A 27,417-nucleotide genomic window follows, 5' to 3' on the forward strand; every position below is an offset into this window, starting at 1 on the left:
TTTACATGCTAAGTTATATGTGTTGAATTTGTTGAAATGTCTAAATAATGTTTTGCAGAAAGAAAAGATGCAGAGAGCCCGTAGGGGTAGAGATAGAGGTCTGCATAGTTGAAAGTAAGCAAAGTAATAATGAAGGTGAGGATAGAAGGTAAACCCCGCGTCCCCATTGAAAGTTACTTTGTTACTAAGGACAGAGAGTGAACCCGTAGGGGTTAGAGAGTGAGTCCTTAAAGGAGCCGAGTAGAGCTGGCTCAGAGTTCTTTAAACGAAAGGAATGTTATGTCTATACCATGTATAGTAGAGAAAGGCAGTAGGCCCTGGATGAACAGGGCGGTCCTGTAAAAGAAAGGAGAGGCAGTAGGTCTGGTGCCATAGGGACAGGCGGTCCTGCAGGTTCAAAGTAGGAGAATGTGAAGTTACCTTACCCTGTAATGTGATTATAGGAAGGCCTTTGGTAAACTAAGAGTGTATGTTTCTTAAAGGCAATGTTAATTTATTGTTCCAGAATTTGCACTAAGTAGAATACCCGGTTGGGTAACAGGAGTTATGCATAGCCTGTAATTTATAATGTTGACCATGTTTGTAACGTTAAAAGTGTCCTCACCTCCCATAAAGGGAAGCCTGTTCAAGTATACTTATTGTTTTGCACTCAACAAAATTGTATGTCTGTTTACTAATCTGTATTGTTGTTTTTCTTCCCAGTCCCGGAGTACTGTGTTTAACCAGGGGGGAGTGCAGCGCCCCAGAGTTCTGGTCGTTGCAGTACTGTGGCTTCGCCGCTAAGGGGAGCCATGGTACGTTCGATGGCACCGAAGGAGTTCCTCCAATCAGGTATCACAGACACCAATATGTTTCACAGCTGGGCCTCCGGGGGGAGCTAAGGGTGCTATTCATTAGGCCACTCCCCACCATAGTGGGTAAACTGGGGGTCAGGCAGGAAGTTAGGAGAGAACGCTGACGGGATTGAACGGAGCAACACCCTGTGGCAGGGGGTGTTGTGAAGGGAGAGACTGTAGGGTCTCTGCCAGGGGTGGGATCCTGGCAGAGGCTTGGCATTGAAAGAACGTAACGGGTCCGCGCAGGCTCCTGGAAGCGGCGGGACTCAAGGAAAGGACTAGAAGCGAGACAGATTGTGCTGAGTGAGAAACGAGATCAAGCAGAAGGAGAATACCAGTAGGGGTTTTGTTGAAAGAGGCAGCACCCTGCTGAGGCGCAATACCGGTGGCCGGAACGCCGAGGGAGTGGATTAGAATACAGCTTCAAGCCATACTCCAAACAGCGGCAGGACAGTCGGTCTCAGGCGGGCTGTCTACCACATATCACCTATGAAGTCTTGGGGGGCAATTGCGGGAGAGGGGCGACTCTAGGGTCCCGGAAGAACTCCAGGCCTACCTGACAAACGGGTGCCATTCCAACCTGAATACAGGGAAGGGGTGGATTACAGAGGAACATCAAATCGAGTTGTGAGGGAACTTAAGAAACAGACACAACCGTTGTGGGGTTACTTTCCGTAAGCACAGCAGGGAAGGACTACAACACATAGCGCTAGAAGGAAGGCACAGATTTCCACCTGAGAGGAGAACTCTGGAGGTGCCATTGGACCGGCCGGACTTGCGTAGCCTGGTGAACCGTGTTCTGGACTGAGGACTCAGAGATCTCCAGTAAAGAGGTAAAGAGACTGCAACCTGGTGTCCTCGTTATTTACCGCGACTTACACCCCACAACTGCACCGCTCCACCGCTATCATTACTACCACCTATTACACCGGGCGTCCCCCACTGACGGACAGGGCCACGGACCGGGTCTAGCCACCGTGACAACCCCGAGACTGAGACCCAGAGGCCCGGCTCCGGGTATCCCCTCGGCCCTGCGGCGGTGTGGGGGCGCGCCGCACAAGCAGAAAGTGCAATCGTGCAAAAATGACGTTTGGACCAGGACAAACCACATTTAGTAATTGTATTTGTATTTACCATATATCATATATTTTAGATTCATTAATCGGCAAGACACTATTAATAATGAGGTTAGATACCCTACCAATAGGGAGTGGATTATAAGCCAGCAAGATGTCATAATAATATACACTTCAACGAATGAGTAACAAGATATTCTAATTTCGGTATCCCATGTTTAAAATTAAACTACCTGGGAAGGGCATTGCCCAATATTTAAATTACTTGTACCGATAACCTGGTCATATGACCATCATGCTCGTGTCCACTATAAAACAAATGCCCCTATAGTCATATCACTAAAGGTGTGTCTCTAGTTGTTGACACTATCCCTCGCACTATCTATCACACGAGCCATCTGTAAAGTAATTACCTCAAAAGCCGAAGATGTTGGATGTGGAAGTCCGGGTCCTCACGTCTTACCCCGACGCGCGTTTTGGAGACTGGCGCGGACCCGGACTTCCATACATATACATTGGATCGTTTTTGTTGTATTTCTGGTTTTCACATCCCCGTTTGGTCTAATCTGGCATATTGTAGTTAAATGAGACTATTTGTATTCAATGACAACAAACAGAGATACTGGTGAGGAAAGGATTGAAAGCACAGAGGCGATTTTCATGATAAATTACGCCGTCCATTTCAGCTTTATTTACATAAGACTAGACAACCCTTGGTGATAAGTCAGTGCAGACCCGCAGCACCGCAGACAACACATCATCATATCACAATGGGTGCTACTAAGTGACAGTCACTTTTACTGCATTTATAAATTTAGCTTTGTTACATCTGTACAAACACTATATTCTATCTTGAATTCTTTTTTCCTTTTTTTTATTTGTGACTGGAGTTTTTCTAGTTGTGCCCTTCTCTACTTCTCCGCAGTCTTCAGGTTCACGCCGTAGTTGTCTGAAACAAGAGAAAGCAACATATAAATGAGGACTATGCTGTATATAACACTACATATGTGTTATATATGCACGTAGTGGCGGTATGGTATATGAGACAGCGACATAAGGGCCAATAAAGATATATGGACTATATGTGCTATGTGGGAAGTAGAGACTATTCATGATGAATGGTGGTAGTGATCATTTGACTTGTGCTTGATGAATGATATATAAATTATCAAGATAAGGGAACTGAAGGTAAACTGATCATATTTGCAGATGATGCAAAGCTGGGAGGGATAGCTAACACTACAGAAGACAGAGAAAGGATTCAAAAGGATCTAGATAAGCTTTAACAATGGGCAGCAACTAATAGAATGGTATTTAGCAGGGAGAAATGCAAGATTTAACATCTCGGCAAGTAAAAAAATTACATCTACAGAATGGGAGGAATAGAACTAAGCAACAGCGCATGTGAAAACGACTTGAGTATACTAATAGATTCCAGACTGCACATGAGTCAACAGTGTGATGCAGCAGCAAAAAAGGCAAACACAGTTCTAGGATGTATTAAGAGAAGCCTAGAGACTAGATCACATGAAATAATTATCCCCCTCTACTCCTCCTTGGTCAGGCCTCATCTGGAATACTGTGTCCAGTTCTGGGCACTGCATTTAAAAAAAGACATTGAAAAACTGGGGCAAGTTCTGAGAAGAGCGACCAGGATGGAGAGCGGACTGCAAAGTATGTCCTATGAGGAACGGTTAAGGGATCTGGGAATGTTTAGCTTGCAAAAAAGAAGGCTTTACGGAGACTTAATGGCTGTCTACAAATATCTGAAGGGCTGTCACAGTGTAGCGGGATCATGATGAATGGTGGTACTTATGTTAGGGTGGCTATGATCATGTGTGCTGTACATGTGGGTGGTGATAGCTGTAGTATGTTAGATTTTAGAACTACATGGAGCGATATTACTATTATTATTTTTGCGATATTAATATATAAGGAGATGACGTACACTGATTTTTCTTTTTCTCATGCAAGTGCCGCAGATCACTCCGACGATGCCATTAATGACTTGAATGAGGCACAATATGGCCTCAATGAATCCTATCCCTAAAAGGATGGAGAATAAGACAATGTTCCACAGCACAACCTTCTCAGGTTCTTTACACAGGCTCCAAGAGTCATGATTAAAGAGATAATTGTCCCTGTAGGCAGAGAAATGTCATATGGTGAAATCACAGCTGCAGACAACATGAAGGCGCCATGGACTAGGCAGACATAGTGAACAGTGAAGTACCGCCATCTGGTGGCAGTTAGTAGGTATTACAGATCTTCAGAAAATGAGTCACAAAGGCTTAAATACAGAATTTATCATGAACCTTCAGTATAAGACGTAACGTGAACGGGAACTCCATAAATCTACTTTGCGCCATATTTAAGAAGTGAAAGACTTTCCAATAGCCTAAAGCTCTAATCCAGTGTTGCTATGACAACCCCTTAGTGATATCTGGGAGACCAAATCAAAATGGCCACAATTACAGCACCCAGGGCTCGGCTCCGGGTTTATGCTTTATGTGGGCTCTTGTGTGACAGAATCACAGTGAGCACCTCTTCACTTTTAATTTTTACTGTAATTTTTTCTGTCAGTATAGAACTGTATTAGGGTTTTTGTTTTCGGGGTACAAGCTTTATCCTTCCACTTTGGGGTCAATATATTTTTTATCTCTTTTTTTGGAAGCCTAAATGGCAAAAAAAAAAGCAATTCTGCCATTTTTATTTTTGCTTTTGAGTTTACCCTATGAGATAAATATTATATTTTAGTAGTGCAGACGGTTACGCATGCAGCGATACCAAAAGTGTTCTTTTTTTTTTTTTTTAGATTTTATGTTCTAAAACAAAAGGGCAAAATTTAAACCTTTATACACTTTAAACACACAGGTGCTTCTAACAAAATTAGAATATCATCAAAATGTTAATTTATTTCAGTTCTTCAATACAAAAAGTGAAACTCACATATTAGAGTCATTACACAGAGTGATCTATTTCAATTGTTTATTTCTGTTAATGTTGATGATTATGGCTTACAGCCAATGAAAACCCAAAAGTAATTATCTCAGTAGATTGGAATACCGTACTTTATAACACCAGCTTGAAAAATGATTTTAAAATCCGGAATGTTGGCCTACTGAAATGTATGTGTAGTAAATGTACTCAATACTTGGTCGGGGCTCCTTTTGCACAAATTACTGCATCAATGCAGCGTGACATGGAGGTGATCAGCCTGTGGCACTGCTGAGGGGTTATGGAAGCCCAGGTTGCTTTGATAGCAGCTTTCAGCTCGCTACATTGTTGGGTCTGGTGTCTCATCTTCCTCTTAACAATATCCCACAGATACTCTATTGGGTTAAGGTCAGGCGAGTTTGCTGCCAATCGATCACAGTGATACTGTTGTCTGCAAACCAGGTATTGGTACTTTAGACAGAGTGGACAGGTAACAGCTTTTGTTTCCAGAAGTTATTGCCCCTCACAGCACCAACCTCTTCAGCTTGATTCATAGGTCTGTGTAATCTCAAGCATGGAAATCAGACAATGAGCTTTCAATTAAACTAAAGAGAATGGTGCTAGGTGAGGCAACAACCTCACTGCTTTCATGGAAATGCAGCAACAGATAGAAGACATAAAGGTGCTAAAGGATTTAGCTTTCAAAGACCTGCATGCCCATATATCCAGTATGAGATTTGATCTTACTGACAGATTACCTTTAACCCCTTCGTGACATGCACAGTACTAGTACGGCGGAGGTCACATCTTCCCTTTTGAAGTGGGCTCTGACGGTGAGCCCACCTCAAAGCCGGGACATGTCAGCTGTTTTGAACAACTGATATGTCCCCGCAATAGTGGCGGGATTCACCCGCCGCTATTAACTAGTTAAATGCCGCTGTCAAACACTGACAGCGGCATTCAACTACCACTTCCGGCCATCGGGCCGGAAATGCGTGCATTGCCGACCCCCGTCACATGATCGGGGGTCAGCAATGCGTCAACATAACAACCAGAGGTTTCCTTGAGACCTCTATGCTTACTAATGCCGGATTGCTATGAGCGCCACCCTGTGGCAATGCTCAGATCGCCTCTATGTAGCAGAGCCAATCGAGTTGTGCCAGCTTCTAGCCTCCCATGGAGACTATTGAAGCATGGCAAAAGTAAAAAAAAATGTTTTAAAAAATATGAAAAAAATAAAAAATATATAAAAGTTTAAATCACCCCCCTTTCGCCCCATTCAAAATAAAATAATAATAAAAAAAAAATCAAACCTACACATATTTGGTATCGCCGTGTTCAGAATCGCCCGATCTCTCAATAAAAAAAGGATTAACCTGACCGCTAAATGGCGTAGCGAGAAAAAAATTCAAAACGCCAGTATTACGTTTTTTTGGTCGCCGCGACATTGCATTAAAATGCAATAACAGGCGATCAAAAGAACGTATCTGCACAAAAGTGGTATCAATAAAAATGTCAACTCGGCACACAAAAAATAAGCCCTCAACCGACCCCAGATCACGAAAAATGGAGACGCTACGGGTATCGGAATATTGCGCAATTTTTTTTTTAGCAGTTTGGATTTTTTTTTTCACCACTTAAATAAAAAATAACCTAGACATGTTTGGTGTCTATGAACTCGTACTGACCTGGAGAATCACAATGGCAGGTCAGTGTTAGCATTTAGTGAACCTAGCAAAAAGGCCAAACAAAAAAACAAGTGTGGGATTGCACTTTTTTTGCAATTTCACAGCACTTGGAATTTTTTTCCCGTTTTCTGGTACAAGACATGGTAAAACCAATGGTGATGTTAAAAAGTACAACTCGTCCTGCAAAAAATAAGCCCTCACATGGCCATATTGACGGAAAAATAAAAAAGTTATGGCTCTGGGAAGGAGGGGAGCGAAAAACGAAAAATGGCTGCAACTTGAAGGGGTTTTTAAGGGTCTCCATTAAATGAGTAAAATTCACAGAGGTTTGTTTCCACAGCAGACATTTCATGCTGTAGATTAAAAAAAACCAAAAGCCAATTTTTGTGCAGATTATATAGTAAAAAAGGGAGATATGGAAAATATTAAAACTCATCCACTTTTCTGTGCGTGAACCAGTTTGGTAAATTTGGCACATTTTATAAGTGTCTAGTGTAAGGGGGTAATTCTTCATGATTATCCTCTTTTTTTTGGAGTGAGTTTGTAACTTTTTTGCAACTTTTGGAAAGTCATAATTCATACATATTACTTGCATAGCTAAACATGTCGAGACTACACTGCCTTTATAAAAGTGCCAGGATCGGTGCTACATTTGCAAAAGTGAAATTTTTTTGTGAAAAACGAACTGTAACAAAATGCCAACTTGTTTATGAAAAAAAACTGGAGCAAAATCCTAAATGTTCTCCCCAACCCTGTTTGTCAAAAATGAGACCGTATTAATAAATAATGGATATGTAAAAAAAACTGTGAAAACGTACGGGCAAACACATCTTTACTACCCCACATAATTAGTAACTACCAAACCCACCCAAAAAGAGTAAGTCTGGATCGTCACAAGCTAGAATTAGCCTGCAAAGTGCCTGAGCTACCAACTATACTACCCATTCTTAGTATGTCTGTGTAATTTTAGGAACTAGACTAGAAACATCCTGGTCGGGATGATAACGGCTGATATAGACCCCCACTGTAGCGGGTTCTGAGGCGTGTACCCCCATGTGCACTCCCTATACTTCAGCAATGTCCATGAATGACTTTCGGAAAGGCTGGATGACAATTTCCAAGTTTCCATAAACAGAACATGTAGACATAACCTTAGTGATGTTTAGGACACTTACTCATCTGTATCATTCCGGAAGGGATATATGTATTCACCATCTCCTGTGTCACACAGAGGTCCACGAACCAAACCCATGGCTGAGATGACCACACAGTACGCTCCTCCAATGGTGCCCAGGGCAGATAGGATTACAGTCAGGAACATCTGGTGACCCACAAACATGATTATCTCATTATGGTGCACATAGACATATAGTAAACTAGGAACAAGTCCATAATATTAAGTAATGTTCCTTATAGGGTACCTAAGTTACCTATGAAAACCTATATTCACCCTGAGGCTGTAGTGCACCATCCATCAGGCAAGAGAAGAACATGAGCACCATGGCCATGTCACATCTGGTTCTCCACCTTGGAGGACCACAGGTGTCCATTGTAAGTGATTTTACGGTTTCCCTTAGTATTTACAATGTGGTTCCTCTGGCTAGCACTAGACCTAAAACTGGACAGCCCAAACAATGGCTCCTCTGATCGGGTGGCTCAGTTATCGTCAGCCAGGCACCAGTAGCACCTGCCAATTTCAAAATCGCTCAGTGACCACTGGTTAGTCAAGTATTACACGTTATTACTGAATCCCCCAACATGAGAAATGCAAATGTTGCCTTCAGGGGGATTGACAACTTGTTCATTAGGCAACTGAACTAAATAATGGGTCAACCAGGACTAAAATCGACTCGGCATATAAAACACACCATCTCAATAAAGGATTGTTTTCACTGGCCGAACTTCAGCCGTAAACGACCACCGATCAGAGTTAGTCTAATAGTCTGCTTAGATAGGCTTACCGAGCTTCAGATGCACACAAAACAATCGTTACTAGATTGTTCTGTGCTCAAGGGCTGCCATTGTTCTCGACAACACATATCATGTTTACACAGGCTGATGTGCTGTCGGGAAGCTTAAAAATCATTTCCCTCAACGAACGAGCGTTTTGCTCATTCAACTTAGGGTACCGTCACACAGTGCAATTTTGATCGCTACGACGGCACGATCCGTGACGTCGCAGTGATCGTATGATTATCGCTCCAGCGTCGTAGACTGCGGTCACACGTTGCAATCACGGCGCTGGAGCGATGCCGAAGTCCCCGGGTAACCAGGGTAAACATCGGGTTACTAAGCGCAGGGCCGCGCTTAGTAACCCGATGTTTACCCTGGTTACCAGCGTAAAAGTAAAAAAAAAAAAACCGTACATGCTCACCATCTGATGTCCGTCCGGTCCCTTGCCGTCCGCTTCCTGCTCTGACAGATCCGGCCGTACAGTGAGAGCAGAGTGCAGCGGTGACGTCACCGCTGTGATCTGCTCTCACTTTCCGGCCGGCAGACAGTCAGAGCGGGAAGCGGACGGCAAGGGACCGGACGGACATCAGATGGTGAGCATGTACGGTTTTTTTTTTTTTACTTTTACGCTGGTAACCACGGTAAACATCGGGTTACTAAGCGCGGCCCTGCACTTAGTTACCCGATGTTTACCCTGGTTACCAGCGAACGCATCGCTGGATCGCTGTCACACACAACGATCCAGCGATGTCAGCGGGTGATCAAGCGACGAAAGAAAGTTCCAAACGATCTGCTACGACGTACGATTCTCAGCAGGATCCCTGATCGCTGCTGCGTGTCAGACACTGCGATATCGTAACGATATCGCTAGAACGTCACGAATCGTACCGTCGTAGCGATCAAAATTGCACTGTGTGACGGTACCCTTAGTAATTGTCAGTCTGTTCTCACAGGACAATAGGGGATAACTTCCTGATGACTTGGGTCTCACCTTTTGGTTTCCCCGCATTGATCTTGGGAATCAGAGCTCTGAAAAGAACCTTGTGAATGTAACAGAGGTTGATCATGCTTACTGAACAACCATTCTTGTGGGAGTGCCATAGGGATTTGATCAGATATCTCCGGCGCTCCCATTAAGGAGGAATGATCGACCAACAATCCATTCACCCAGGGTTCTTCAGAGCCTTGGTTCTCAGGATTGATGGAGGTTCCAGTGGTTGGACCACCATCGATCAGACATTTATCCTATGGATAGGGGAGCGGACAACTTTCAGACTTGAGAAAACTCCTTAATGTAATTTCCTGAATGTTAATTAGACATGTTATTCCTTACCCCACATCTGTTGGCACAGCATCCCTCTCCACCCGCACCAATCATCATAAATGCTGGTAGGAAAACCTTTAGAAGAAAGGAGAGACATGAGTGTAGACTGAGATCATAGGATGTCTCCACATGTGCAGAAATGACCATGTCTTTGTGGCCACTTAGAACCACAAGCCTGTCCAACCACATTAAATGCATACATTTTTGACAAAAAAATTTTAAAATTCAATTGAAATTTTGTATGCTTTTGCTCTTACGGGCTCGTGGTTTCCCTGCAAATTTCTGGCTGCAGAATAAGTTAACTAAGAATTGATCAGTTAGCTGTTTCTGACAGGGAAAATGTAATTTTTGTTTGCCTGTTTCTATAGTCCTCTCTGCCGAATTATGACCACAGGCCACATAAAAGTTGTGTTAAACTTTGATGTGGTCATAAACATTTATGTGGTCACATTTATGTGTGAAAATGAGCTTAATGACTGATTCTTTCTCGATTCGTTATGAATGCAGAAATATTCAAGGAAAAAAGGAGCCTTTAAATGTGCAGAGGGTGCACTTAAAACCCAACTGCAAAAACAATTTTTAGTCTGCATTTAAGTAAAAAAACTTTTAAGCTGAATTGAAAGGCTTTTTTTTAGCTTTACAAGCTCTGAATTTATCAAGATCGGCATTTCATAAGCTAGTGTTGATCTAAAAACCTGCTAAAGTGATGTGCACCCAAGCTATTATGACGGGTGTGCCCACACCAGAGAATCCTGGCAGTGTGTGGTGTGCGCACTTTGAGGACTAGTCAAGACACTAACATAGACAACCCATTAAACAGGCTGATGCTGCAAATTTTCATTCAGTGTTGGCTTCAATTGTGCCAAATGGTAAAAAACTTGTGAGCCCGTCCGCCAGCAGAGCCGCTCTATTTGCAGATGTGATTGGCATGCGAATTAACACAGCCATCTGAACATATCTTAGAGAGAATTTGTTGTCAGAAACTTTCAAAAATTGTTTAAATATTTTTTTTATTTTTATGTATTTTTTTTAAATAATTTTCATGTCCCTTTTATTTTTTATATCACTAACACAAAAAAAAAATACATTTTCAATCTAATCACCAGATTTAATATTTGAGTCCTACTTCCTGTTCTTTACATGGAAATTAGCAGCATCAGACCCAGACCATTGTGAAAGGTGGAGGTGAGCTGTGACAGCATCTATTATAAATGGGGGATCCTGTGTTATCTTCGGTATATAGAGGTGTTATCAGTCATTGTATAGGAGGAGGAGGTGAGCTGTGACATCACCTATTGTGAATGGTGGATCCTCTGTTATCTACTGTATATAGAGGTGTTATCAGTCATTGTACAGGAGGAGGAGGTGAGCTGTGACATCACCTATTGTGAATGGTGGATCCTGTGTGATCTACTGTATATAGAGGTGTTATCAGTCATTGTACAGGAGGAGGAGGTGAGCTGTGACAGCATCTATTATAAATGGTGGATCCTGTGTTATCTTCGGTATATAGAGGTGTTATCAGTCATTGTACAGGAGGAGGAGGTGAGCTGTGACAGCATCTATTATAAATGGGGGATCCTGTGTTATCTTCGGTATATAGAGGTGATATCAGTCATTGTACAGGAGGAGGAGGTGAGCTGTGACATCACCTATTGTGAATGGTGGATCCTGTGTGATCTACTGTATATAGAGGTGTTATCAGTCATTGTACAGGAGGAGGAGGTGAGCTGTGACTTCACCTATTATAAATGGGGGATCCTGTGTTATCTTCGGTATATAGAGGTGTGATCAGTCATTGTACAGGAGGAGGAGGTGAGCTGTGTCAATAAGAAGACACTAAACAAATATGTAGGCACTGTTATATAACCATTATATTACAATCTTATGCAAGTATCATTAGATACTATAGTACAATGATGTTCTTTAATACCATATGTTTCAGGTCATAAATATGATGTATTGACTCACCAACAATCCAGCCCCAACAATTCCATGGAAAAACCAGACAAAATCTGTAATCTGTTCCACTTCTAGGATTTTTCCATTTGGGAAGTACAGGAGAAGATTTGCAATTATAGCACAAACTCCCAATGGGAAGAGTGTTTTGCCAATAAACTTTGCACATTTCCCCGTACACATGGTCAGGTCAGACTGCAATGACAGATAATATATATTATTGTAAATTATTTATGAAGGTCATGGATGATATTGCACACATTTTATGCACTCTGCTTAGAAAATTACTATTATATTACTGGCCTTTTGCACTAGAATATAACTACTATAATACTGCACAAATGAACAAGAATATATTTACAATCATCCTGCCCCAATGTACAAGAATAAAACTACTATAATACTGCGCCAACGTACAGGAATATAACTACTATAATATTGTCCCAAATAGAAAGGAATAGAACTACTATAATATTGCCCCTATAATACTGCCCCTATGTACAAGAATATATCTTCTATAATACTGCTCCTATGTACAAGAATATAACTACTATAATGCTTCCCCTATGTACAAGAATATAACTAATATAATACTGCCCCTATGTACAAGAATATAACTACTATAATACTGCTTCTATGTACAAGAATATAACTACTATAATACCGCTCCTATTTACAAGAATATAACTACTATAATACTGCTCCTATGTACAAGAATATAACTACTATAATACTGCTTCTATGTACAAGAATATAACTACTATAATACCGCTCCTATTTACAAGAATATAACTACTATAATACTGCTCCTATGTACAAGAAAATAACTACTATAATACTGGCCCTATGTACAAGAATGTAACTACTATAATACTGCTCCTATGTACAAGAATATAACTACTATAATACTGCTCCTATGTACAAGAATATATCTTCTATGATACTGCTCCTATGTACAAGAATATAACTACTATAATACTGCTCCTATGTACAAGAATATAACTACTATAATACTGCCCCTATGTACAAGAATATATCTTCTATGATACTGCTCCTATGTACAAGAATATAACTACTATAATGCTTCCCCTATGTACAAGAATATAACTAATATAATACTGCTCCTATGTACAAGAATATAACTACTATAATACTGCTCCTATGTACAAGAATATAACTACTATAATACTGCTTCTATGTACAAGAATATAACTACTATAATACTGCTCCTATGTACAAGAATATAACTACTATAATACTGCTCCTATGTACAAGAATATAACTACTATAATACTTCCCCTATGTACAAGAATATATCTTCTATAATACTTCTCCTATGTACAAGAATATAACTGCTATACTACTGCTCCTAAGTACAAGAATATAACTACTATAATACTGCTCCTATGTACAAGAATATAACTACTATAATACTGCTCCTATGTACTAGAATATAACTACTATAATTCTGCTCCTATGTACAAGAATATAACTACTATAATACTGCCCCTATGTATAAGAATATAACTACTATAATACTGCTCCTATGTACAAGAATATAACTACTATTATACTGCTCCTATGTACAAGAATATAACTAATAATAAATAATCTTTATTTTTATATAGCGCTAACATATTACGCAGCGCTTTACAGTTTGTACACATTAACGTCGCTGTCCCTGATGGGGCTCACAATCTAAATTCCCTATCAGTATGTCTTTGGAATGTGGGAGGAAACCGGAGTGCCCGGAGGAAACCCACGCAAACACGGAGAGAACATACAAACTCTTTGCAGATGTTGTCCAAGGTGGGATTAGAACCCAGGACTCCAGCGCTGCAAGGCTGCTGCGCCACCATGCTGCCCCTAACTACTATAATACTGCTCCCATGTACAAGAATATAACTACTATAATACTGCCCCTATGTATAAGAATATAACTACTATAATACTGCTCCTATGTACAAGAATATAACTACTATAATACTGCTCCTATGTACTAGAATATAACTACTATAATTCTGCTCCTATGTACAAGAATATAACTACTATAATACAGTTCCTATGTACAAGAATATAACTACTATTATACTGCCCCTATGTACAAGAATATAACTACTATAATACTGCTCCTATGTACAAGAATATAACTACTATAATACTGCTCCCATGTACAAGAATATAACTACTATAATACTGCCCCTATGTATAAGAATATAACTACTATAATACTGCTCCTATGTACAAGAATATAACTACTATAATACTGCTCCTATGTACTAGAATATAACTACTATAATTCTGCTCCTATGTACAAGAATATAACTACTATAATACTGCTCCTATGTTCAAGAATATAACTACTATAATACTGCCCCTATGTACAAGAATATAACTACTATAATACTGCCTCCTATGTGCAAGAATATGACTACTATAATACTGCCCCTATGTACAAGAATATAACTACTATAATGCTGCCCCTATGTACAAGAATATATCTACTATAATACTGCTCCTATGTACAATAATATAACTACTATAATACTGCCCCCTATGTACAAGAATATAACTACTATAATACTGCCCCCTATGTACAAGAATATAACTACTATAATACTTCCCCTATGTACAAGAATATAACTACTATAATACTGCCCCCTATGTACAAGAATATAACTACTATAATACTTCCCCTATGTACAAGAATATAACTACTATAATACTGCCCCCTATGAACAAGAATATAACTACTATAATACTGCCCCTATGTACAGGAATATAACTACTATAATACTGCCCCTATGTACAAGAATATAACTACTATAATACTGCTCTCTATGTACAAGAATATAACTACTATAATACTGCCCTTATGTACAAGAATATAACTACTATAATACTGTCCCCTATGTACAAGAATATAACTACTATAATACTACCCCTATGTACAAGAATATAACTACTATAATACTGCCCCTATGTACAGGAATATATCTACTATAATACTGCTCCTATGTACAATAATATAACTACTATAATACTGCCCCCTATGTACAAGAATATAACTACTATAATACTGCCCCCTATGTACAAGAATATAACTACTATAATACTGCTCTTATGTACAAGAATATAACTACTATAATACTGCTCTCTATGTACAAGAATATAACTACTATAATACTGCTCTCTATGTACAAGAATATAACTACTATAATACTGCCCATATATACAAAATATGCAGTGTCTGGTATTCTACCAGCCTTTATGGAGCAAAAATACAATCAATTCTTTATGACAATGTGAATTATCCTGATTATTTTTCACTTTCTGTAAGTAAATATGAATGTAGACATCTATGAATGGATTTCCTGATATCAGTACATTGATATCAGGCCCAGAGACATCTGGTGTGCATTATGTAAATGTTTTCTCAGCTCGCAAAGTTTTTTTTCTACAGATTTTTTACTTGTTTATATGTCTGAGTATAATGAATTATGTTTAACTTTTAGACATTTTAGGGAATTTCTGCATGGCCCTTGAAATAAATTGTCTTTCTTTTTTTAAGCGTAAACTTGAAGTCCAGCAAGGAGAAAACTTGTCCCGTCAGTGCCTCATGTATATAAAAACATACAGAACAGTGGACTAATTGTGAAACTGTGCTCAGATCCTTGTAAAACATTCCTCCATTTTTCACATATCTGTTATATCCTATGGAGCTCTTCACATGTTTGTGTTTTTTCACAGATCAAATGTTCGCAAAAAAAAAGACAAAGACTCGTTTGTTTTTTTCTTTGAGTCACAGAACAAAATCACCCACGATCTGTTTGGAATCCGTGTGTTGTCCGGTCTTACCATCGCAAACGAGAAAATCACTCATGGTAAAAACTGAGACACTGATCAATCACTGATGAATATCTGATCCAAGTGTTTTCAAAGTGTTTTTAAGAGGATTTTGGAGCAAATCTGCTTAGAAAACATTCACATGAAGCTTTTTTTTTGCGTGTGAGTCCATGTGTGCAACACAATACTCACGGATCAATCATAGTGCACAAAGGCAATTTATCACAATTTTAAAACTTTTCATTTTTATGCCCTTAAACCAGAGAGTTTTGTCACACAAAATAGTTAATAAATAACATCTCCCCCATGTATAGTTTACACCAGCATAATTATTGAAATATAATTTTTTTTGGTTAGGAAATTAGAAGGGTTGAACTGTCAAATACAATTTCTGCAAAAAATAAACCCTCATACTGCTATGTCTAAAAAAAATGTTATGACTCCTGGAAAGTGACATTGAAAAAAACTTTACTATTTTGAAAGTACACAGATCCGGGGTGTCAATGCTCCATAGACTGTAGTTGTCGTTATCAGCTCCTATTGATGTGACCGGAAGCTGAGCTGCAGAACCTGAGAAAGTCCACTGCACAATGTATGGAGCTGTGGTGTTCAGACTCAATGAGCTGTGAACTTCTGGCGTTCGTTGGACATGATAAAAGCTGATGTGTAGAAGTGACAGGTGTTTGACCCCATGATATTGGTGACCTATGTTAAAAATAGGTCTTCACTCTCTTGGAAAACTTCTGTAATACAGTCGATCACTTCTCTGACTCTTCCTGATCCTCAAAAGTTGTAAAATTTGCTATGCATTGACTGTAGAAATCCGACCAGACATTGATCCATGTATTATCAATCCATGACCATGAGCTGAAATCCATGTCCACGAGAACGTTGAGGAGCAGCCATAAATTATTCCTAAGTGATGTATTCACTTTCCACTAAGTAACCCCGACTTTATTGAATTGTATGTTTGTTAAGCAAACAGTGAAATCCATATTGCACAATAGGTCAACAGATGGCAGGAGCAGGTGGAGCACAAATGTGGACACTTTAGGCCTTCTCTCGAATTAGCAAACACAGGATTGGAGTCTTTGCTAAATACATCTTCTCATTACGTGTTGTGACAGGAGTCTATTGGTCTGTGTTTGAGGTCGCTGACATGGAAACACATAGGGAGTAGCTTCTACTGTAATGTGTAACTCTGATTATAATCAATACAACTCCAAAGGGCAACTCTACAATTACACTAGGAATCAGTAAGCTTGGCTTTCGGCCATGTGGCACAAAAAAAACTATGACTAAGACATTACATATCCAATAACTTGAAGATACCTGGTCAAAATTTAATCCCAACACAGTTACCTGTCTCTGCACATTTTAGGGACAGAATAGGTGGTAATTTGCAAATTGTTGGAGTCCATCCACTGGAATCCTGCCAATGCTGAGAACAGGGCACTGAACTACCCCGTGAAAATGTGTGCTGCCACTCCATTCATTCGCTATGGTTGAGAATATTGAAATATTGTGGATTTCAGCCATGAGGTATAGTTACCAAGTGTGATGAGGAGTGTGAGAAGGAATTGAACCACATGACTCTTTCAGCCCTTTTGGAAATCCATAGTGAGGCCTGTGTAGACTCCGTGAGATCTTCTGACTTGAAAGTGAAGGAATGGGGCTGGATTAATGAGTTCCTATAAAGCGTGTTAGAGAAGGCGTGATGACAAGCTAAAGTTGGTCTACTAACATTAACCTGGATGAAGTTGCTGTGTCCCATGTGACTGGTATTCCAGTTACTGCAAGTTAACCTGAGCGCACCTTTCGAGAAGTTGAGTTCTTTGCAAGCCTGAACTTAAAGTTTGAATGTGTGACCACCTAGTGGTCTGGGAGATGTCAATGTGCATATTTCCATGCTCGCTGCTATGGATTCTGTAGACTTTGGTCAAGAGAACCTCGAAAGGTGTTGGGGAGAAGACTACTGAGTGGCTAGTTTAATCCGGCAAGTACAGTATCTCCTAGTTGAGGTAGGCTAAAGAGGGAGAGACCTCCCAGAGGATCCACAGCCGCAATGAAGGACAGGAGAAAGCCAGCATTTACTCTTGGCACAATCTGGCTCCTGACCTGGACCAGTGGAGAGTTGTTAATTCCCTGGCCGTGGTGAAGAACTGCTCACGAAAGAGTAACTAATCTTTCTTGATGATTTTGTCATTTTTACCATGGAATTGCATTTCCTGCAGATCAGTGAAGGTTGAAGTCCTGAGATCCCCATCAACTGTGCAATAGATCCCTGAGATGTATGCTGACCTGCTCACTTCTCCGGGGTCTTTTGCACGATTAGTGAGAATCTCAGTACCCAGACCCCAACCGATCTGCAGGTATATCAAGTGCTTGCTAAATATGAAAAATCATCTATCAAGTATTTGTGTCTACTTGCGAAGAATTAAAAATGAATCTTTATTTCCCACCACTACTGATTGGCAGCAGTGGTCACATGCATATCAGAGTGAAGAATAAGTATGGAGATCATCGCAGGTCCCAGGCAGCTTTGGAAAATAAATGTTTTTGTTTTTTTCAGTGTCGGAGAGGGGCAGCACTTTAATGGAAAACATAGTAAAACCTACATACATGTTCCCTCTGAATCCTGACAGAGGGACAACTAGCAATTTAGGCAATTGACTATGCATTAAGCAAATATGTATTCCAGTTGTGACAAGTTAAGCAGCATATTATAAACCGATGGTAAATGTCTCTGGTTCGTCGCACTCTAAATCTTCCGATCAATCACACTGATCAGTGTAGAGGGAAGTTGTCCTGCTTTCAGAATGATGGAGGTTATTTATATGGCAGAACTAAAAAATGCTATCCTGTTCTATCCTATATATATACACTGTATACACATTAAAGACAGACACTAATAACCGTCATGTACGATATTAGTAGGACCGGCAGTAACGCCCAGTTAATCCGTGCAAGTGCTCATGCCACATTGGGTTCCCACTTTTTGTCATGACTGCTGGTCCTGTACGGCGGATGTACCTAATGCAGACAAGAGCTAAGGAAGCGCCATACAGCGCGGGTACAAGCTGTGCTGCACAGTTTATCCTATTAGCAACCATTGTGAATCATGATGCCCATTGCTCATTGCCCCTTTCCCCCACAACATGATTGCAGTGGCTTTGATGGAATTGTCAAGGTAGTCTGGGGGCCTACTAGAGGCCGGGCGTCATAGGAAATTTGATAATAATCTGTAATAATACAGCATGGCAGTGTATCGTCTTTAGCACAACATTTGACAAAAGTTTAAATCATTGTAGAGAAGGGTCTCCCCAAAATGAAGCAAATGTACATAATGGCGATCATGCAGGCAGTGGCCGCACGATCTCCATCAGGAGCTCAGCTTAAGTGAAAGCAGAGCCCCGGCTGTCACAACCAGAAGCAGTGCCATTCAACCCCCTGAATGCTGTGGTCAATGGCGATTGCAGCATTTAGAAGGCTAGGAGAGGGAGGGGGCTCCCTCTACCTTGTGATTGGTGCCCACGCGACATCATCACGAGGGCCCGATTGTCCTCCGAGTCTGCCAGCTTTGGCAGTCTGTTTAGCCTATGCTCAGAGTAGGGTCTACGAGGCTTCTGTGCAGCACTGACAGGTAAAATGCATCATAATGCTGGTGCATCTCAATGGTATCATCAATGAAAGTAATAACAGTTAACCCCGGCTTTGAGGTGGACTCCGGCGGTGAGCCCACTTTAAAGCCGCGACATGTCAGCTGTTTTCTACGGGTATCAGAAAATTGCGCAATTTATTTATTTATTCTTTTAGCAAACTTTGGAAATTTTTTTACCACTTATATAAAAGAGAACCTAGACATGTTTGGTGTCTATGAACTCGTAATGACCTGGAGAATCATAATGGCAGGTCAGTTTCAGCATTTAGCGAACCTAGCAAAAAAGCCAAACAAAAAACCAGTGTGGGATTGCACATTTTTTGCGATTTCATCGCACTTGGAATTTTTGTCCCGTTTTCTGTTACACAACATGGTAAAACCAATGGTATTGTTCAAAAGCACAACTTGGCCCGCAAAAAATAAGCCCTCACATGGCCACATTGACAGAAAAATAAAAAAAAGTTATGGCTCTGGAAAGAAAGGGAGCGAAAAACGAAAACAAAAAAACGAAAAAAGCTCCTGGGATTAAGGGGTTAAAGTCCCATAGAGAGATTAAGTAAAAAAGGGAAAAATAAGGACAAATATTTTAAAAAAATCTCACAAAATGAATTAAAAAAATTATACCAATAAATACATATATTTATTAAAAAAGTACACATATTTAGTATTGCCGCATCCGAATTGACCAGATCTGTAAGACTGTTCCACTATTCAACCCCTTCAACGAATGCCGTGGAAAAAGAGTAGCAAAAAACAACTATGTCTTTTAATCATACCTCTGAACAAAAAGTGGAATAAAATGTGATTAAAAAGTCCAATGTAAATATAAATGTATAAATGTAAGATGGCTAAAAATGCCACCATACAGCTTGAACGGTAGAAAAGTAAAAAAAAGTTAAAGCTCTCAGAATAAAGCAATGCAAAAAACAATTTTTTTCCATAAAATAGTTTTTATTGTGTAAAAGCCCCAAAATATAAAAAAAGATATAAATGTGGTATCGCTGTATGCATACTGACCTGAAGAATGAAGCTATGAATTATACCATACACATAATGGCAAAATAAAACAATTCCTGAATTGCTGGTCTTTGTTCATTCTGACTAACAAAAATCATAATAGAAAGCGATCAAAAAATGTCATGTGCTCGAAAATGGTACCCATAAAAACATCAACTCGTCCCGCAAAAAACAAGCCCTCACATGACTCAGTCGGAAAAATTATAGCTCTCAAAACATGGTGAAGTAAAAACTAGTTTTTGCAAAAAGAAAAACACGATATAAATCTGGTATCGCTGTAATCGCACCGACTCGAATAATAAAGTTGTCTACTCACTTATGCTGCACGATTGTCCGGCAGTGTCCGTCTTTTTAGACGTGCATAAAAGTGCAATTGACCACAGTTTTGTGCAGTTCTGACAAGAAGGACAACGCTGAACAGAGGCCGACGGAGTCCAAAGTAACTCTGCTGCCTCATTATGGTGAATGGATCCCTCGGGGGTTTCATCTGAATTACGTCACTCAAAGATTTCTAGTGGCTCTACAATTCTAATCCTCTTCCGCTCTGAAGAGACAATTTGCATATTTCCCGGAGGAGCATTGTGGCTTTAAGTCTCCTTATCTCAGCATGCTTAACATGTCACTTTCCGCAAGGAGAAACGATACTTCGGAGATTTAGATGGAAACCCTGATGTAAGTGCTCAGCGTAGAGCGAAAGTTAAATGTGATCCCAAACGGTATGTAAAATGTTCCTGCTCAGTTCCATCATCTGTCAATGGAGATATAGGAGGCTTCCACGTTACTGGTAGTACAAAGGCTCTGGAAAAGCGTTATGATTCCTCGCCCCTCAAAAGAAATCCAGCAAATTTTGTACTCCCAAGTCCAAATGCCTCTCTCCCGTCTGAGCCCCAATATCACAACTCAGCTGTCAGGTTACCAGGGACAAGGGGCTTCTTCCCTGTCCCTAACACTAGGGGGTACCATAGCTCGCCCTATTCCCCATGATACTTCTGATGGTGAAGATGCCAGGGCCGCCACCCTTACCTTATCTCCTGAGTTAGGCCTCCGTCTGTTCTCTTCCCCCACCCAGGGAAGAGGGGCGCTACTGTGCACCACAGTATACCAAGCCAACAAAAAAGGCCACACAAACAAGGGTAAACTGAAAACACCAGGCATACAAAGTATTCACTCACATATAACAGAGGAATGCACCGGGGAGTGAAGGATGGGGAAAAAACAGAGTAGAGGAGGGAGGGGAATTACCACACTTTCAAACCATGCAAAAGTCACAGATAACACCTCCAAAACTCCTTCTAATGTGAACACCTCTCCTCTTAAGTCATGCAGCAAAGACTATCTCTGACATGGGTTTGAATCAGGACACAGATTATAAAGGGGATGGGAGTGGCTATCTGAGCTCAGCTGTGAGCACAGGGATTTCCAACATGGCCAATTAACCCCTGATCTGCTAAAAGAAATAAACACCGTTAAAACAAAGAAGTGCTTGTTCTCAGCGCAGGAGTAGGAGCAATCAATGTTGTATGGAGGACCATGGGGATGCATTATATTGTATGGAGGACCATGGGGGATGCATTATATTGTATGGAGGACCATTTGGAGGGCAGTATATTGTGTGGAGGACCATGGTGGTACAATATATTGTATGGAGGACCATGGAGGGTGCATTATATTGTATGGAGGACCATAGGAGTGTATTATTTTGAATTGGGGACCATGGGGGTTGCGTTATATTGTATAGAGGACCATTGAGGTGCATTATATTGTATGGAGGGCCATGGGGGTGCATTATATTGTATGGAGGACCATGGGGGTGCATTATATTGTATGGATGACCATGGGGGATGCATTATATTGTATGGAGGACCATGGGGGATGCATTATATTGTATGGAGGACCATGGGGGATGCATTATATTGTTTGGAAGACCATGGGGGTGCATTATATTGTATGGAGGACCATGGGGGTGCCTTATATTGTATGGATGACCATGGGGGATGCATTATATTGTATGGAGGACCATGGGGGATGCATTATATTGTATGGAGGACCATGGGGGATGCATTATATTGTATGGATGACCATGGGGATGCATTATATTGTCTGTAGAACCATGGGGATGCATTATATTGTATGGAGGACCATGGGGGTGCATTATATTGTATGGAGGACCATTTGGAGGGCAGTATATTGTATGGAGGACCATGGTTGTACAATATATTGTATGGAGGACTGTGGAGGGTGCATTATATTGTATGGAGGACCAAAGGAGTGTATTATATTGAATGGGGGACCATGGGGGTTCTGTTATATTGTATAGAGGACCATTGAGGTGCATTATATTGTATGGAGGACCATGGGGGTGCATTATATTGTATGGAGGACCATGGGGGTGCATTATATTGTATGGAGGACCATGGGGATGCATTATATTGTATGGAGGACCATGGGGGAAGCAAAATATTGTATGGAGGACCGTGGAGGGTGCATTATATTGTATGGAGGACCATTTGGAGGGCAGTATATTGTATGGAGGACCATGGTGGTACAATATATTGTATGGAGGACCATGGAGGGTGCATTATATTGTATGGAGGACCATAGGAGTGTATTATTTTGAATTGGGGACCATGGGGGTTGCGTTATATTGTATAGAGGACCATTGAGGTGCATTATATTGTATGGAGGGCCATGGGGGTGCATTATATTGTATGGATGACCATGGGGGATGCATTATATTGTATGGAGGACCATGGGGGATGCATTATATTGTATGGAGGACCATGGGGGATGCATTATATTGTATGGATGACCATGGGGGTGCATTATATTGTATGGAGGACCATGGGGATGCATTATATTGTATGGAGGACCATGGGGCGTGCATTATATTGTATGGAGGACCATTTGGAGGGCAGTATATTGTATGGAGGACCATGGTTGTACAATATATTGTATGGAGGACTGTGGAGGGTGCATTATATTGTATGGAGGACCAAAGGAGTGTATTATATTGAATGGGGGACCATGGGGGTTCTGTTATATTGTATAGAGGACCATTGAGGTGCATTATATTGTATGGAGGACCATGGGGGTGCATTATATTGTATGGAGGACCATGGGGGTGCATTATATTGTATGGAGGACCATGGGGATGCATTATATTGTATGAAGGACCATGGGGGAAGCAAAATATTGTATGGAGGACCGTGGAGGGTGCATTATATTGTATGGAGGACAATAGGAGTGTATTATTTTGAATTGGGGACCATGGGGGTTGCGTTATATTGTATAGAGGACCATTGAGGTGCATTATATTCTATGGAGGACCATGAGAGTGCAGTATATTGTATGGAGAACCATGGGGAGTGTATTATACTATATGGAGAATTATGGGGGAGAATTATACTATATGGAGCCCATTATACTATATGGAAGGCTGTGTGGGGCCATTATATTATTTGGATGACCATTATACTATATGCAAGCAATTATTCAGCATGAAGGTTTTTGTGTGATCCATCAAGCTGTGTGGGCCATTATACTATATGTAGGCCCATTATACTGCATGGAAGGCTGTATGGGAGTCACAGTTGGGGGACTATAAACATAAGGGTGAATGACCTCGGGGAGATCAAAACATCCAACACCGCGGAGACACCATCACGTGTTTCTCAATGCAGTGATCCAGAACACTGCCCCATCCCTAATGGGAAATATGCAAATGCATGTAGAAAAGCCGCGGAGACACCATCATGTGTTTCTCAACGCAAGCAATGAATAGCCAGGTCTTTCACCGGGAAGGAACAACCACGGGAACGGCAGCATCCAATAAAGGAAAACCACCTATGCCAAAACATAGTATCCATCCACAGACAGCTGTTTCGGGGTATTTGCCCCTCATCAGTTTGGGGGTGACGGGCAACTAGAACTTCTGCTATAGGGCCCAATGATTTCTATGTATGACTCTGGCCTGAGGGTTAAAAATGTTCACTACACGCCTAAATGAATTCCTCAATAGGTGTATTTTCCAAAATGGGGTCACTTGTGGGGTTTCTATTGTTTTGGCATGTCAGAGGCTTTTCAAGTATGGCATCCGCAATCTATTCCAGGTAATATTGCGCTCCAGAATTGTATTGGGGCTCCTTCCCTTCCGAGTTCTGCCGTGTGCGCAAACACTAGTTTTGGCATCAGTAAAATCAGGAGAAATCGCACAACAAATTCCCAAAGTCCATTTTCTTCTGTTACCCTTGTGAAAATGTTAAATTTGGGGCTAAAGCAACAATTTTGTGGGAAAAAGTAAGATTTCCTTTTTTTTTTCTTCCACATTGCTTTATTTCCTGTGAAGCGCCTGAAGGGTTAATAAACTTCTTGAAAGTGGTTTTCAGCACTTTGAGGGGTGCAGTTTTGAAACTGTAATGTAGTCCCTAAAAAATGGTTTTGTAAATTTTGTAGGAAAAATAAAAAAAAATTGCTGATAAACTTTTAACCCTTCTTCTAACTCCTTAACAAAAAAAAAATAGGTTTAAAAATTGATGGTGATGTGAAGTAGACATGCGGGTAATATTATATATTAAATATTTTATGTGATATAACTATCTGGTTTAAGGGCATAAAAATTAAAAGTTTAAAAGTAAAATTGCAAAATTTTCTAACTTTTTGCCCAAATTCTGATATTTTCACAAATAAATGCAAATAATATCGACCTAAATTTACCACTAACATAAAGCACAATGTGTCATGAAAAAACAGTCTTAGAATCGGTGGGATCTATTCAAGCTTTCCAAAGTTATGACCACATAAAGTGACAGTGGTCAGAATTGTAAAAATTGGCCCGGTCAGGAAGGTGAAAACAGGCTCGGGGTTAAAGGGACCAATAAAAAAATGTAAAAAAAGTAACATATTTAAACAAATATACAGTATATATAAATATATCCCTTCCTTTTCCTGCAATGTATATAAAATGTAAAAAATTACCATATTAGTATGGCTGTGTGCGTATCTGTCCAAATTAATAAACTAATATAATAGTAAACTAAATCTCGCCTTGCAAAAAACAAGCCCTGATACAAATGTAACGGCAAAAAATAAATAAGTTGTACCTCTTTGAAGCCAAGGGGGGAAAAATAGAAAGTGAAGACAAGTCCACTGAGAATCTTGTCCGGCTAAACCTCGAAGCCAGTCGTACAATCAGTGACTAGAAATATATAGAAGTTGGGTCCCAAAAATCTATTCTAGCGGCTATTTTTTATAATTTTCCTATATTGGACGGACTTTACTGTCACCTGTGCGGAGTATTAGTGGGGGTTCCAGAGGTCGGGCCCACACTGATCATACAGTGATGACATATTCTAGAGATATACACAAAAGTTTTGGGACACACCATTAAATCACTGAATTCAGTGCTTTCAATCCTAATCACAGGTGTATAAAATCCAGTCCCTTGCCTTTACAATTCACCAACTCTCTGCTGACTCAATAACTGCAGAGGACAGACCTCCTCTGCTGTAACATCAGAACAAACACTGCGCCCCCACCAGGAGCTTCATGGCCAAGCAGCTGCATGCAGCCTTACATCACCAAGCACAATGTCGAGTGTCGGATGGAGTGGTGTAAAGCCGCCAACACTGGACACTGTAGCAGTGGGAATGTTTTCTGTTCAGTGATGGATCACACTTCTCTATCTGGGGTCTGATGGATGAGTCTGGATCTCGAAACTCCAGGAGAACGTTACCCGCCTGACTGCATTGTGCCCGCTGTACAGTTTGGTCGCGGAGGCATAACGATGGACTTGTTTTTTAGGGGTCGGCCTCGGACTTTTAGTTCCAGCTAAATAAAATGTTAATGCTTTAGCACAAGACAATATATGGTGGACAATTGATGTGTCCAGCTTTGGGGAAGGCCAATGCTCTTCTGGATGAAGGGGCAAAAATTCCCACAGACACCTCCAAAATTTTGTAAAAAACCTTCCCAGAAGAGCGAGAGACAACTCCATATTAATGTCTATGGATATAGAAGTGGAGGTCAGAAGGGCTCCTGTAGGTGTAATGTGGGGGTGTCCCAATACCTGTCTCCATATAGTGCATGTTACTTTATAAGGCAGGAATAACTTTTTTAGGGACAAGCAGCTGTGATATGGCCAGGAAAATATTGCAAGTAATTTGCAAAAGAAAAGTAAGACTACGCCAGCTGCACTAGTGTAACCAGAAGATCCTGGTTCCCAATGAATATGGTTCCTCAGCCATCATGTGTAATTTAACACAATGGCATAATTAATGAGTGTAGCCAAAATACTCCATAATTAGCCATAAGTATAAACTAATATTATCCATGGCACAAGATAGCCAGTGGACACATTTTTTTTTCAACTTGGCCCCAGAAGATTCAAGATACACCTGTGATTTACATGATCGGTGTTTTCTTATGAGCTGTCCTCGGACAATGGGTCCAGGTACAACTTACCTCTACAGCCCTGACCATCTCAGGTATCGCAAAAGTGAATGTCGGGAGGATTGATCTGTTGAGTAGTTAGTTTGGAGATAATAAAGGTTCATAACCTCCCCTATTATCCAGGAACATACAAGAGTAAAGGAAGTTGGATGTTGTGTCTATAGGGTAATTTGGATTTTAGTTGCTAGTTCAGTCTTATATAAGGGAGCTACAATTCTATAATTTTTCTGTATATTCAGACCAAGTGATTTCCACCCTATGAAACCTGTATATTACTAATTCTTATATATTTTACATACCTGGGAAATTCGAGAGGAAATAAATGGAGAGAGGAGACCAAAGAGAGACGCGTTCCACCAAGAGGAGTCGTGTGACTCTGCTACCAGGCGCAAGGATCACGAAGCCAGCGGATGTAGGCAAACACTGATGATCTGCCTGGGAAGAATTTGTAAAGACCCTGAACTTTCTCGCCAGGTTGCAGGGATAACAAATAAGCCAGTATTGATTTTCTGAGCAGTGAATGTAGCAGTGTTCTCCTGGTCAGTGTTCCTGTTCCTCATCGATTAACTGCAATGATCTCATTTTTATTACTATTTCCCAATCTGGAGGTCGCAACGTTCAGAACATGTAAAAATATAGTAAATATATTAAACAATTTATCATGGGAGTTACC

The 27,417-nt window shown here is 40.5% G+C and overlaps 1 protein-coding gene across 1 annotated transcript; it reads right to left on the reverse strand.

Moving 5' to 3' along the window:
* Positions 1–2,571: 2,571 nt before the first annotated feature.
* On the reverse strand, positions 2,572–27,173 carry LOC143818567 (transmembrane 4 L6 family member 1-like). The gene is made up of 6 exons (XM_077299834.1): positions 27,044–27,173; positions 11,786–11,968; positions 9,824–9,889; positions 7,713–7,858; positions 3,861–4,053; positions 2,572–2,861 (listed from the first exon to the last, which is right to left on the reverse strand). Exons 2-6 carry the CDS (start codon positions 11,954–11,956, stop codon positions 2,847–2,849), a joined length of 591 nt encoding a protein of 196 aa, XP_077155949.1. The 5' UTR covers positions 11,957–11,968; positions 27,044–27,173; the 3' UTR covers positions 2,572–2,846.
* Positions 27,174–27,417: the final 244 nt, after the last annotated feature.

Source organism: Ranitomeya variabilis, chromosome 3, assembly GCF_051348905.1.
Source record: "Ranitomeya variabilis isolate aRanVar5 chromosome 3, aRanVar5.hap1, whole genome shotgun sequence".
NCBI classification, from domain to species: Eukaryota; Metazoa; Chordata; class Amphibia; order Anura; family Dendrobatidae; genus Ranitomeya; species Ranitomeya variabilis.